Raw genomic sequence first — 15,236 nt, forward strand, 5'->3', positions numbered from 1 at the left:
GATTTTGCGGCCCGCAGACAATCACAGAATATCCTTAATTAAAATCTTTACATCGGACCCTACGGAGTCCTGCATGATCAAAAGCAGTATCTGAGACACATGAACGTCCAGAGCTTCTAAGATGGAAGTGAGAGCAGTCCCAGGAAGAGACGCCTGAGCAAAGGAGAGAAAAGTGGAAGTTCTGGCTTTCCCATGACCTGCATTCATTTTCACTGAGTGCTAGAGAGTCTGTGGAGTTTGACACCTCAACTGAGGAATCAAACTAATCACAGGAATTTCAATGGCCCAGGACAAACAGACGGAGGTCAACCCCAGTGGAAGACAAATAGGTTTTCATTCTGAATATCATCCCTAATGATTCGATTGTCCCTCACTTACCAGTTTTGCCAGTGACAGAGACAGGGCCCACACGTTGTCCATCATGGAAACCATAGAGATTTATCTTGTATCTGTGGTCAGGCTCCAGCTCAGAGACAGTGACCTCATTCTGGTCTCCCCCAACACGTACGATCTGGGGTCTCCCATCCCTGTCCTTGTACTGGATTGTGAAAGAATCAAACTCTCCCTGGGGAATGGTCCAAGAGAGCTTTAGGGAGTCTGGTGTGGCCCCTATCACTGTCAGGTCTCCCAGTTCAGGCTTCTCTGGGGGCTCAGGAGCCTCAGTAGCTGGCACTGTGGGAGCCGGGGTCTCTTCCTCATGTGAGGCTAGGAGGAAAAACACATAAAGAAGATAAATTGGAAATGGGGATTTCATTAATAGTGACCTCTCTGGGACTGGCGATACTTACATGAACTGATGCTAAGTGAAATGAGCAGAACCAGGAGATCATTATATACCTCAACAACGATACTGTTTGAGGATGTATTCTGATGGAAGTTTATCTCTTCGATAAAGAGAGCTAATTCAGTTTCAACTGATCAAGGGTGGACAGAAGCAGCTACACCCAAAGAAAGAACACTGGGAAATGAATATAAACTGCTTGCATTTTTGTTTTTCTTCCCAGGTTATTTATACCTTCTGAATCCAATTCTCCCTGTGCAACAAGAGAACTGTTCGGTTCTGCACACATATATTGTATCTAGGATATACTGTAACCTATTTAATATATAAAGGACTCCTTGCCACTTCGGGGAGGGGGTCGAGGGAGGGAGGGGAAAAATCGGAACAGAAGTGAGTGCAAGGGAAAATGCTGTAAAAAATTACCCTGGCATGGGTTCTGTCAATAAAAAGTTATTTAAAAAAAAAAAAATAGTGACCTCTCTGTTCCTTTTTGTAAGGATTTAATCTCTGTACAAGTTGAAAGGAATTTTCCCATTTCATGTCTAGATTTTGCAGCCCGCAGACAATCACAGAATATCCTTAATTAAAATCTTTACATCGGACCCTATGGAGTCCTGCATGATCAAAAGCAGTGTCTGAGACACATGAACGTCCAGAGCTTCTAAGATGGAAGTGAGAGCAGTCCCAGGAAGAGACGCCTGAGCAAAGGAGAGAACAGTGGAAGTTCTGGCTTTCCCATGACCTGCATTCATTTTCACTGAGTGTTAGAGAATCTATGGAGTTTGACACCTCAACTGAGGAATCAAACTAATCACAGGAATTTCAACGGCCCAGGACATACAGACGGAGGTCAACCCCAGTGGAAGACAAATAGGTTTTCATTCTGAATATCATCCCTGATGATTCGATTGTCCCTCACTTACCAGTTTTGCCAGTGACAGAGACAGGGCCCACACGTTGTCCATCATGGAAACCATAGAGATTTATCTTGTATCTGTGGTCAGGCTCCAGCTCAGAGACAGTGACCTCATTCTGGTCTCCCCCAATGCGCACGATCTGGGGTCTCCCATCCCTGTCCTTGTACTGGATTGTGAAAGAATCAAACTCTCCCTGAGGGATGGTCCAAGAGAGCTTTAGGGAGTCTGGTGTGGCCCCTATCACTGTCAGGTCTCCCAGTTCAGGCTTCTCTGGGGGCTCAGGGGCCTCAGTAGCTGGCACTGTGGGAGCGGGGATCTCTTCCACCACTTTATATTGATCTATGAAAGGCAGACATGAAGAAAGACTAAGTCAGCCTTAGAAAGGGCTTAACCACCAGTGGCTTCCTCTAGCCCTCATGTGAGCAGGACACATTTGTTCTTCATGTGTTCAGGGACTCTAAGGAATTCCTCCATTTTATTCACAGGATGTATTCTAGAGAAGCCTTTCCATTGAGTATGAGAAATCATACCTGGCCAATGTCTCAACGTGCAATCTGTATAATTTCAGACTTGCAGAACACATAGTATAATGAGATAGAGAAATCAGGACAGTAGATATCATCCTAATAAAGTATTTTCTCTCCAGTGATCCAACCTTTCCCCCCTTTTCCTCCAGAGCATTTGTCAGCCTCACTAAAGCAGGAAAAAGCAAAATGGGAATTGTGGCAAGAGGCGAGAGATGTAAAAAGAGGTGATAGGCACATTGGTCATATTTCAAAGGACTTACTCAAATGGAAAGAAAATAGACTGACTGGAGTCTCATCCCTGATGATTCGATTGTCCCTCACTTACCAGTTTTGCCAGTGACAGAGACTGGGCCCACACGTTGTCCATCATGGAAACCATAGAGATTCATCTTGTATCTGTGGTCAGGCTCCAGCTCAGAGACAGTGACCTCATTCTGGTCTCCCCCAATACGCACGATCTGGGGTCTCCCATCCTTGTCCTTGTACTGGATTGTGAAAGAATCAAACTCTCCCTGGGGGATGGTCCAAGAGAGCTTTAGGGAGTCTGGTGTGGCCCCTATCACTGTCAGGTCTCCCAGTTCAGGCTTCTCTGGGGGCTCAGGGGCCTCAGTAGCTGGCACTGTGGGAGCGGGGGTCTCTTCCTCATGTGAGGCTGGGAGGAGAAACACATAAAGAAGATAAATTGGAAATGGGGATTTCATTAATAGTGACCTCTCTGTTCCTTTTTGTAAGGATTTAATCTCTGTACAAGTTGAAAGGAATTTTCCCATTTCATGTCTAGATTTTGCGGCCCGCAGACAAACACAGAATATCCTTAATTAAAATCTTTACATCGGACCCTACGGAGTCCTGCATGATCAAAAGCAGTGTCTGAGACACATGAACGTCCAGAGCTTCTAAGATGGAAGCGAGAGCAGTCCCAGGAAGAGACGCCTGAGCAAAGGAGAGAACAGTGGAAGTTCTGGCTTTCCCATGATCTGCATTCATTTTCACTGAGAGCTAGAGAGTCTGTGGAGTTTGACACCTCAACTGAGGAATCAAACTAATCACAGGAATTTCAACGGCCCAGGACATACAGACCCCAGTGGAAGACAAATAGGCTTTCATTCTGAATATCATCCCTGATGATTCGATTGTCCCTCACTTACCAGTTTTGCCAGTGACAGAGACAGGGCCCACACGTTGTCCATCATGGAAACCATAGAGATTTATCTTGTATCTGTGGTCAGGCTCCAGCTCAGAGACAGTGACCTCATTCTGGTCTCCCCCAACACGCACCATCTGGGGTCTCCCATCCCTGTCCTTGTACTGGATTGTGAAAGAATCAAACTCTCCCTGGGGGATGGTCCAAGAGAGCTTTAGGGAGTCTGGTGTGGCCCCTATCACTGTCAGGTCTCCCAGTTCAGGCTTCTCTGGGGGCTCAGAGGCCTCAGTAGCTGGCACTGTGGGAGCCGGAGTCTCTTCCTCATGTGGGGCTATGAAGGAAAGATATGGAAACAAAGTAAGTTACCCTTGGGAAGGGGTTCACCACTACTTATGTCCCCTGTCCCTTTTGTGAGCAGAGTATGATTCTCATGTATGTGAAAATAGTAGCAGGAATTCCTTGATTTTCTTCCTAGTACTAGCTATACTGGAGGCCAAAGGAAGATCTACCTGTTGCCACCGAAGATGGATAGAATAATGACTATGAAGGATGAGAGTAGAAATACTGGATCTCTTTTATTTTTGTTTATTTGTGAAGGAAACCAATCTTTAGATTGAGAAGCATAGATCAACAAGGATTACAAGGTAATTGAAATCCACTAAAAGTGAAGAAATGTTGAGAGAATATCTGGTTTCTCTCAATGAATTCATGCCATCAGGTCCTGTTAAATTATATATCCTCCTGAATCAAAAGAACTGGATGGATATGATTGAGGACCTCTTGTCAATGAAATGTGAATAGTTACAAGAGAATCCAAGAAGTCTGAAAGAAATGTACTCATTTGATACAAGGGAAAGAAGACCTGTGAACTTAGTTGATTCCTGAAAAAAATTATAGAATTGGTCCTAAAAGGATGGTTTATGAACAATGACAAAGGGAAAACAAAGAACAGGTTACACCATTCCAACTCTGTTTCATTTTTCATAAGGTTTTTAAACTGTGAGATCATGTGTTATGGGCATGCCTAAATTTTAGCAAGGCATTTGACTAAAGTCTTTCTTTCATGATATCATTGATAATGGAGTATTCGGAGGTTTATGAATGATCAAACTCAAATAAGAGTAATATAAACTTGAATGAGGTTTCCAGCAGAATGACTTAAGAGACTTGTCCTTGGTCCTGTTTTGTTCAATATTTTTATCAGTGAATTGGATGATAAAATAGTTGGTGTGATCATTTAATTTGTAGTTGATGCAAAGCTGAAAAGTTTAGCTCACTCATTAAATAACAAATTCAGAATCCAAAGATTTCAATGAGCTAGAATGATAGGCTAACAAGATCAGGATAAAATTATATGTGTAAATAATAAAATCGTATAACTTTAATTAAAAAATAAATTAAGTAAAGACAGGTAATGGTTTGAGAACAACTATGAATGTGAAAAAGATCAAACTTTATATGAATCCCTAATGGGATGTGATTGGCCAAAAAGCTAATTCACTCCTGAGAGTACATTAGAAAAAGGATAAGGTTCAGGGAGTAGATAGTCCCATTGTACTCTGCCCTGATCAGATCATATGCAGAAGATATTGTTCACTTCTAAGCACCACAGTTTAGCAAAGTGAATGACAAAAAAGTGAGGATAACCAATGTTGGTTGACTAGGACAGTGGGAGCAGTGGAGAGATCCATTCTGATACTTGATATGTTCAAAGTACTGGGAATATATATCTTGAAGAAGGGAAGATGTAGGAGAGACATAATTAAGGTCTTAAGTATCCAAAGAATATTCATACACCTGGACCCAGGGGGCAAAAATGGAAGAAATACGTGGAAATTGTGAAGAGGAAAATAAATCCCTAACCAAAGCTGTCTTAAAATGGAAACAGTGGCCTTGGGAGACAAGGAATTCTAAATCCCTAAAGGTTTTGCTAGGGAGGGTGGCTAATCTAACTTGTTAGGGATGGCACAGAGGAGAGGGCTGTTTCATGTATAAGTTAGATTGGATTGTTGCCATGAGATTTTAAAACAATAATAGCTACATAAACAAAAGACTTTCTAAATAGCATTTATATAGTATTTTAAATTTTGCAAAGCACTTTACAAATAGTATCTTATTTGAATGTCACAACAACGCTGTCAGGAAGAAGTTATCTCTCTTTTATTGATGAGAAAACTAACGTAGACAAAGGTTAAGAAATTTGTCCAAGGTTTTGCAGATTTTAACCCAGGATTTCCTGACTCCTTGTAAAAAACTCTAGTCACTGTACATATTACACTGTACATATATACTGGGTCCAAGAGTATGGCGGCTAGTAAATCATAGGATGTTATCTAGAGGAGTCTTTACATTGGATTGGAGGGAGTCATGTTTGGCCAGTTGGCAACACATGTTCTGAATAACTGAGCAAACTTAGACCCCCAGAATGAGCAGCTTAATGGGATAGAGAGCAGCCAGAAAAACAGACATTACATCAGTAAAGCCTCCAGCTGTTCAGTAATCTGATGCTTTTTCCATCAGTTCCAGAGAATTGGTAATGCTTGTTGTACAGATAGGATAAAACCAAATGGGAACTGTGGCCACAGACAGGGGTCATGGGAAGAAGTAACAAGCATACTGGACATCACAATTGTAAGAAACATGAGGCCAATCACCAATGTGAAGTAAAGGAATTCTCATTATAAGATGATCCAGTCTCATTCACTCACCTGTTACTCCAATGACAGAGACTGGGCCCACACGTTGTCCATCATGGAAACCATAGAGATTCATCTTGTATCTGTGGTCAGGCTCCAGCTCAGAGACAGTGACCTCATTCTGGTCTCCCCCAACGCGCATGATCTGGGGTCTCTCATACCTGTCTTTGTACTGGATTGTGAAGGAATCAAACTCTCCCTGGGAGATGGTCCAGGAGAGCTTCAGTGAGTCTGAGGTGGCTCTTGTCACTGTCAGTTCCCCTAGTTCAGGCTTCTCTGTAGGCTCAGGAGCCTTAGTTCCTAGTATTGTGGGCACAGGGATGTGATTCATATCTTGTGGGGCTAGGAAAGAGAAACACAGAGGAAAAATTGAAGTTTGGGGACTATAAATTTAAATATAAATTTGTCTTCTACAAATGCACTGGGAACTTTGCCTCAAAATGAAGTATGAGTCAATTAATTCCTTCTTAATTGATTCTCTATCCAATTCCTCCCAGAGACTGCTCTTTTCAAACCTTCCATGTCATCCCACCCTCCTTTCCCTCTTAGCTTTCATACGTCAATAAAAAAAACTAAGACCTTTCACAATGAAATCCCTCTTCTCCCTTTGTCTATGGCTGTTAGATATGTAAACGTATTATCATTTTTTGCTTGATTCTATTTCTTTTTTATAGGAGAAAGTTTTATTATGTAGGGAGATATTGACAGAAATGTAGAAAAAAAATTTAATAAGATTTTTTATTTACAATAAATACTATGAATAATTGCATTTACAATAATTTTTTTTAATTTAAAGATATACATCTAGTACATGGAACTAGGGGATTTTCTTCTGACTTAAGGACTCAGTTTTTGGAGAACCAATTGAAATTATGCCTATTCAGATGGAAGTTCGTAACAAAGTTCATACAGCTTTTGAACTCAGGTCTTCCTGACTCCAATTCAGCTTATTCTCCACCTTGTGAAGTATGACAAAACTTTATGTTCTGTAGAATGACATATGTATATTGCTATTTGTCAGATACATATAAGATGCTGTTGTGATTAATAAAGTACTGATCTATTTTTTTAAAAAATCAAATTATGCCTATTGAAGTTCCAGAGCCTCCTTGGTTGTTGTCTGATGCCCTGATATACCATGAACATGGTAGTAGTTCACCAGTGTGAACTGTAGAAGGGCATACTTCACACCAGGCAAACAAAACTCCACAGCTCTGAAGACTATCTCATAACCTCTTTGAGAAACAACCTTTATTTCTTTTCTTCCTGCCTCAAGTGGAGTATATCATCTTCCCTCCAAATCTAAACAGATTTGAGGAATCACAGTCCTCAGAGAGAAATAGCAAATGGATTTATGGCCCTAAAGCACAGAAAGCTTGGAGAAGAAATATTGTCAAGCAAAAAATGATAACACATTAATTAACACATCTGACAACCTATGTCTCATTCCTCACCTATAGTCTATTACCCTACTACCAAGAAGAAGAAAGTATCATCAGAGAAGGTAGGTGGAACAGTGGTTAGAGTTTTTTACATGGAGTCAGGAAGTTTTTTTCTTATTGTTGGGATATTTCAGTCATGACCTCTAACCCAGTGCTTAACCAACCTTTCTTGTTCATACTCTGAGGTCTAGACCTGGACCTCAAATACACAAACACACACACACACTCTCTCTGTCTCTGTCTCTCCTCTTATTTTATTCTCTTTCTATGATCTATGTTTGAATGTAGTTCAGAACCACCCTCTATCCCATCTCCACTCCCTACTCTCTACCTGCATCAGAAAGCAAAGAGGTAGTCGAGAGTAGTCTTGGGAAAAGGTTTGACAAAGGATTCTCCATAGAAGAATTCAACACATTTATCTTTCATTCTGAGTGTGCCTCATAAACTCTGTATACCTAAAACCTTGATTACCTGTGTCTGATAAATGAAAAGGTCATTTGACAGAAACAGAAAATTCTGGATGCAGAGTTGAGGTGAAAGCATGCAATTTCCAGTTCTAAATAGTTCTGGGTAATGTTCCACATTGTCTTAAGAGTATAAATTCTGAACCAATAAATGTGGATTCTAATTTTCCCAGTTGTACACAGTATGTGTAAGTGCCTCCCACACTATCATGCCGGGAAACTTCAAACATTAGAAAACAAGTCATCTTGATCCAAAATCTGCTGCATGGCAGGCTGGGAGACTCAGGTTCCTCTCTGTGACCCTCTGTTCCATGAACCTTGAATGGTCCAAGGAGTAATCTCTCTTAAGGACATAAGAAGAAGAAATAAGCAACCCTTAGTCCTGTGTGCTCATACACAAATATCATTACATGCTGATGTCCTACAATTCTGTTTCTATGGGAAATCTTGGGAGTTTCTTGGTTCCCAACAAGCCAAATGCTGTTACAAATGTAATTTTTCCAATCCATCACTAGAGCTATAGCTTCTAGAATCAGTCATGGCATGCAATTTAAGAAGCCTTTGTGTTGTACTTTGATAAGTCCTATTTATTCAGTGTCTGACAAACATTCTTACCAACTGACAATATCCAGGAGTTCCAGCGTGAATTGCTTATTTCCACCTCTTTATTAAGCTAAGAGAGATTAAGTGCTTTAACTACAGACACACAGCTAATGGTAGAACTAGGACTCCAAAAGGGGCTGCGTTCAAAATCTTGCCTTAATCACTTTTTGTGTACATGATTTCTAGGCCTTAGTTTTTTCCTTGGTAAATTGGGAAGAGGGGAAGGAAAGGGTTTGTATTAAATTTGTCATATAAGATATGTGAGGTTAGGGCCCTTCCAGCCCTAAATCTATGATCCTAATGAGATTCCTGTGGACTTCTGGTGAAGGGCTTTTTTCCCTAATCTCTCAATGTTTCTCTAAATAGAAGCAGGAAAGTCACAGAATTCAATGTGGGAGAAGAGAAACTCAAGTCCAAATTCCTGAGCCTGGCATTCAAAGTCCTCTGGAATCTTGATCAAAACTCCTTCTCCACACGTATCTTCTCATCCCACAGTCAGATTAAACAGGACCATCTGTCATCCTTTGAAAACATTTTGAGTATTTTGTTCATACCATTCTCGATGCCCAAAATGCCTTTCCCTACCTATTTCTCCTTACGAAATTCTGTTCACCTTTCAAAATCCTGCAAATGCTTCCACACTCATCAGTCCCTCATCCCTTGATACCCACAACCAGAAGTGATCTTTCTGTCTCATGAATTCCCATGGTAAGTATACTTCTTTTGAACTTTGGGCATCCTATTTTATGCTTGTTTGCTAGTATGCATGTTTGATATCACCTCTTTTATTATAAGCATCATGGAGGAGCCAAGGACAATGTTTTATTTATATTTGTTCCCCACTATTTTTTTGAAGCTAGATTGAGATAGAGAAACCATATTCACTGAGTTGAGGAACTAGCAAAGAATGACAGGAAGGTTCATAGACTACTGCGCCAGAAGAAATGGAGGGGGAAGTGCCAGCCGCCTCTCTGACTCCCAATCACCTCTCACAACAATAGTTGATATGGGGCCCAACTGCTTCCCCATAGAGGAGCATCTTGTATTTTATGAGATGGCTCTAGGCCAGAAACAAAGACTCCCTTCTGTTCCCTTCCACAAGCACCACTTGAGGCTGCCCATCCTTGTCTTTGTATCAAACCCACAAAGGAGTCAAAGATCCCTGCTGGATAGTCCATGGTAAGTGCATAGCATCCTCAGCCATAGTCACTGCTGTCTGTTTCTCTCCCAAGTGAGGCTTTAATGGGTGTTGAGTCGCTATGAGGCCTAAAGCTGCTGGATTCTTGGAGATAAGTGAAAAAGGAGGCTGAATTGCCTCTAGGAGGCTGGATGATTTCAAAGAACAGGAAAGGTAGAGGCTGCAGGCCAACATTGCCTGACTTAGAGCAGAAGGTTAGAGAAAGTCTCTATAGTCAAGGGATTAAGAAAAAGCATGACTAGGAAAAAGGAAAGCCCTGAGCTTTTCTAAGGCATACAAACAGGTAAAATGAGAGATAATCACAGGCTCTCATCCAAAAGTGGCACCGACAGAAAGGAAGAGACCACAATATTTCTTGCCAATGACAGGAGGTGGGGCTAGCTCCTTTTCCACCCTGGGTCTTGCTTTCTCTATGCCTTTCTTCTTCCTCCCTCAGTGCCTCCTCCTCCCCATTTTTCTTTGCCAGGACTCTCCCCTCTGACTGCCTATGGTACTGAGAAAGGCTGAGAGAACAAGAAGTCCCAAGATGAGTCAGAACTGGCCTATTTGGACCCTGGGAATCTGAGAATCCAGTGCAGGCCAGCTGGGAGCGCAGTTGCATCTATTTTTGAAGATGCATAGGGAATTAATTTGTGGGGATAGGAGGGGAGAAGGAGGTGGTAGCGGTGGGAAGGAAAGGGCCAACTAGGGAAACTGTCTTTTAGGAGGAGAATCTTGGAACCTGGTAGAGTTGGTGAGCTATGTTCCTGGATACTGGGGGAGTTGACGGAATTTTTATTGTTGAATTTTTGGTGGCTATTGAGAGCCTCCGGGGTGGGGGAGGGACTGGCCAGAGCCCCAGGAAAGGGGAGACATCTGGCCTGGGCAGCAAGCCTTCCATTTCTTTTGGTTCCCAGTTTCCAAAGCCCAGTGGAAGGGAGGAGGAGGGAAGCAGGAAGATGTGAGCGTGGGAGGAAGAGGGGAGGTATTGGCCTCTGAGTAGCTAGAGATGGGACTGACAGACAGCTCAAAGAGAAAGGAAACAGAAGGGCAAGGGAAACAAGGGGGCCCTGAAAGTTTCACTAGATCCCTAGCTTCAGCAGAGCCAGAGACTTCCTCTGCAGCTACTATATTTTACTATAATATACAATACTTTATTGTATTTACTATATATCATTATATTATACTACTATCCTTGTCTATAATAATGTTATTTATGTTAACGTGAAATGGGTTTGTTATTTTTAATGACTCAATATTTTAAACTTCAATATTAAATAAATAAAATCAAATAGATATTGGCAGATATTATTCACATAAGCAAAAGCTTTTTGAGAATATCAATAATTTTTAAGAATCTAAAGTGATCCTGAGATCAAAAATTTGAGAACCATTGCTTTAAAAGAAATAAAATGTATAGGAAAGGAAGGGGTGGTTGTATAGTAACCATAGAAATGAAAAGAGACCAAATACAGAAAGAAATAGAAAGAAATGGTAGGGAAGCAGTATTGATAAGGGCTGGTTCTTCTGACTCACCAGTCTTTGCTTCAACAGAAATGGGCCCTTGGTGTTTGCCATCTTTGTTACCAAAGAGAAGGAACTTGTACTTCCGTGAGTGTTCTAGGTTAGATATAGTAACCTCATTCTGAGTGCCATCTGTAGACACCACCTTTGGCTGCCCATCCTTATCCTTATATTGAATCTCAAAGGAGTCAAACTCGCCCTTAGTAGTCCAGGAGAGGCGCAGGGAGTCTGGGGTCACATCTGTTACTGTCACCTCTCCCAGATGAGGCTCTACAGAAAATGGGTCTGTAATAAGAAAAGAAAGAAAAAATGGTTACACCCTGAAATAGAAGGTAAAAGTCACTAGTAGTCTCTCATTGAAGAACAAATTAAATTTTCCTAAGATGGTATGGGAGGTGGAAAGGATAAGTCAACCAAGAAAAAGACATGAAATAGGAGTAGAGACTAGTTTGGAAGAAAGGAAATGCCTGGAAGAGAGCCAGAAAACAATGAAAAATAGAGGTTCAATATGCTTTAAAGAGATTAAAAGAACATAGATTATTTGACCCCAAAAAATATCCACAAGGGATGCCTTAAATACTTCCAAGCCTCAAAAGATCACAAGGAAGAGTGCAAGAACTAGCTGCATTAGACCTGTGGAAGAGGGAGGAATTTATGACCAAAAAAGAACTAGAGATCACTATTGACCACAAAATAGAAAATTTTGATTATATCAAATTGAAAAGTTTTTATACAAACAAAACAAATGCAGACAAGATTAGAAGGGAAACAATAAATTGGGAAAACATTTTTACAATCAAAGGTTCTGATAAAGGCCTCATTTCCAAAATATATAGAGAATTGACTCTAATTTATAAGAAATCAAACCATTCTCCAATTGATAAATGAACAGACAATTCTCAGACGAAGAAACTGAAACTATTTATAGACATGTGAAAATATGCTCCAAATCATTATTAATCAGAGAAATGCAAATTAAGACAACTCTGAGATACCACTACACACCTGTCAGATTGGCTAGAATGACAGGGAAAGATAATGGGGAATGTTGGAGGGGATGTGGGAAAACAGGGACACTGATACATTGTTGGTGGAATTGTGAACAGCCATTCTGGAGAGCAATTTGGAACTATGCTCAAAAAGTTATCAAACTGTGCATACCCTTTGATCCAGCAGTGTTTCTACTGGGCTTCTACCCCAAAGAGATACTAAAGAAAGGAAAGGGACCTGTATGTGCCAAGAATGTTTGTGGCAGCCCTGTTTGTAGTGGCTAGAAGTTGGAAAATGAATGGAAGCCCATCAATTGGAGAATGGTTGGGTAAATTGTGGTATATGAACGTTATGGAATATTATTGTTCTGTAAGGAATGACCAGCAGGATGAATACAGAGAAGACTGGCGAGACTTACATGAACTGATGTTAAGTGAAACGAGCAGAACCCGGAGATCATTCTATACCTCAACAACGATACTGTTTGAGGATATATTCTGATGGAAGTGGATCTCTTCAATAAAGAGAGTTAATTCAGATCAAAGATGGACAAAAGCAGCTACACCCAAAGAAAGAACACTGGGAAATGAATATAAACTGATTGCATTTTTGTTTTTCTTCCTGGATTATTTATACCTTCTGAATTCAATTCTCCCTGTGCAACAAGAAGACTGTTCAGTTCTGCACACATATATTGTATCTAGGATATACTGTAACCTATTCAACATGTAAAGGACTGCTTGCCATCTAGGGGAGGGGGTGGAGGGAGGGAGGGGAAAAATCGGAACAGAAGTGAATGCAAGGGATAATGCTGTAAAAAAATTACCCTGGCATGGGTTCTATCAATAAAAAGTTATTAAAAAAATAAAATAAATAAAAATTAAAAATTCTACATGGTTAAAAAAAAAAAAAAAAAAAAAGAACTAGCTGCATTAAATCACCAAGAAATGTACCAAGTTGGCTTTAGGTAGATTTTGGGTTAGATGGTTAAGGGACTTCTGATTTGGCAAGGAGAAGTCATTCTGCCTAGAAAAAGCTAGCAGAATGAGATAGCTTTAGGAAGGATGGATTTACTTTTCCTGAAGAACAAAGAATTCTTTGCTTTGATTCAGACTCTGGGAGAGTACAGGATAAGCAGAGGACTAAAGAGATAAAGGAGACTAAAAAAACAGTTTGTGAGAAGGGGAGATGGTGAGAATTAGGAAATAAGAATGGAGGTAAGTGGGCCATTTTTGCTTACCTGTTGTAACAATCACAGAAAGAGGGCCCACCCTTTGTTTGCCTAGAAGTCCATAGAGATTCATCTTGTACTTCCGGGAGGGCTGCAGGTCAGAGATGGTAACTTCATTTTGGCCAGCCTCAACAGGCACCACTTGGGGTTGTCCATCCTTGTCTTTATATTGGACTACAAAGGAGTCAAACTTTCCCTCAAGGATAGTCCAGAGGAGACGCAGGGAATTCTGAGTCACATCTGTCACTATCAACTTCCCAACTCGAGGTTTGGGGCTCTCAGTGTCCAGTGGAGCTGTAACAGAAATAGAAACTATTGGACTTTTTTTTTCCTTTAGTGGAAATTGTGTTGATTTTTTTTTTTACTAGATCTTTAAAATAATTATATTATAAAATTCATTGCATGGGCAAGACACCTAATGATGGGTCATCAAAGAGAAGCTGAAAAACTGGATAGAGCTGGCAACTAAGCCAGAAAAAGTTTGTTCAGTCATTGAGCAAAGAACCAGTCATCTCTATTCAGCAAAGAAGTCTGGAGCTAAGAAAACAGAAATTAAGTTATCCAAAGAAAGGTTAAGTTTTGAAAAGGAAAGAATCCAAAAAGTTTATATCTTACCCTTGAAAGGAACTGAGAGCAATTCAGAAAGACTTCAGAGGAGAAAGATGGAAAGATGGTGTCCACCATGAAACAGTCCATATGACTTAGTGTCACTTAGTGACACTAAGGCCCATTTACCTTTAAAATAATAATCATTAGCTAGAAAATATACTTCAGATAACAGAAATAAGTCAAGGAGAATTGGATCAAGGATAAGACTTCCATGGAGACTTTTAATCTAGGATGGGATGAAGGATCCTTTACTTAATATCTATGGAATCTTGGACAAGATCTTTCTTAGACACCTTTCTCTGCTTTAGTGATGTCTTCTGTAAAATGAAGATGACTCTAAGGTCCTATCCAATTCAAGTGACTTGTTCAAGGTCAAACAGATATATGTAAAAGAGCTAAACTCCAAGCTCAAGTCTTCTGACTCCAAATCCAATGATGTTTCCACTATATCTCAAGGAATTCAGGACATGCCTAGAAGCTAAATACAAAGATAGGAATGGCAGGAAGGGTAACTGTGAGGTCAAATAAGTGAACTATAACCTAACCTTCTCTAAGCAACTAGGACCAGACCAGAATTGACCAATAATATGCCTTCATACTCATTCTTCTTTCAATGCCCTCTTTCCTTTGGATTCTTTCAAACTGCTTCCTACAATCAAGAGCCTGAAAAAATCATTCATTCTATGGGACTTAAAATTCTACTATCTACACAGGTATTTGAATTATATTTGCTAAAAAGTAGAATTCCCTTCTTCAAAGTAGGAGTTATGTGGGACAGGGGACCTTTCCTGACCCCTCAAATATTTACCTATCTACTGTTAAAGCTGGCCCTATTTCTTATACATAATCCATATAGTAGGACCTCTGCCTTTGTGAAGCTGTTGCCCTGAGAAGTTATAATAAGTATCTGTCTCAGGGGAAGGAGGGAGATGCTATAGTCTATGTGAGTGAAAAATCTTCCTCTAGATTCTCTAAAAGGCAAATAAGAAGTTAGATCAGAACAAGAGAAGAGAAGTTAGTGGAAAAGTGATGTTGTGAAAAAAAGACAAGGACAGGGTAGAAGTAAAATTTAAGAAACAAAAGGAAATGTAATTTTGGAGAAAAGAAAAGACAGAACAAGGAAAAATGAGG

General features: G+C 40.4%; 1 protein-coding gene across 50 annotated transcripts in view; it reads right to left on the reverse strand.

The window, feature by feature from the left end:
• TNXB (tenascin XB) overlaps positions 1–15,236 on the reverse strand; it is a 64,827-nt gene that overhangs the window by 29,742 nt on the left and 19,849 nt on the right. For 39 of the 50 annotated variants that reach the window (XM_051996312.1, XM_051996288.1, XM_051996273.1 and 36 more), the window contains 7 exons: positions 13,506–13,790; positions 11,288–11,560; positions 6,078–6,407; positions 3,374–3,700; positions 2,551–2,877; positions 1,705–2,037; positions 379–705 (listed from right to left, as the gene is read on the reverse strand). In XM_051996312.1, the coding sequence (XP_051852272.1) occupies positions 379–705; positions 1,705–2,037; positions 2,551–2,877; positions 3,374–3,700; positions 6,078–6,407; positions 11,288–11,560; positions 13,506–13,790 (2,202 nt within the window). The remainder of the gene's footprint in view (positions 1–378; positions 706–1,704; positions 2,038–2,550; positions 2,878–3,373; positions 3,701–6,077; positions 6,408–11,287; positions 11,561–13,505; positions 13,791–15,236) is intronic. The other 11 variants (XM_051996289.1, XM_051996309.1, XM_051996261.1 and 8 more) reach the window with 8 other exon arrangements.

Source organism: Antechinus flavipes, chromosome 4 (genome assembly GCF_016432865.1).
Source record: "Antechinus flavipes isolate AdamAnt ecotype Samford, QLD, Australia chromosome 4, AdamAnt_v2, whole genome shotgun sequence".
In the NCBI taxonomy this organism is placed as follows: Eukaryota; Metazoa; Chordata; class Mammalia; order Dasyuromorphia; family Dasyuridae; genus Antechinus; species Antechinus flavipes.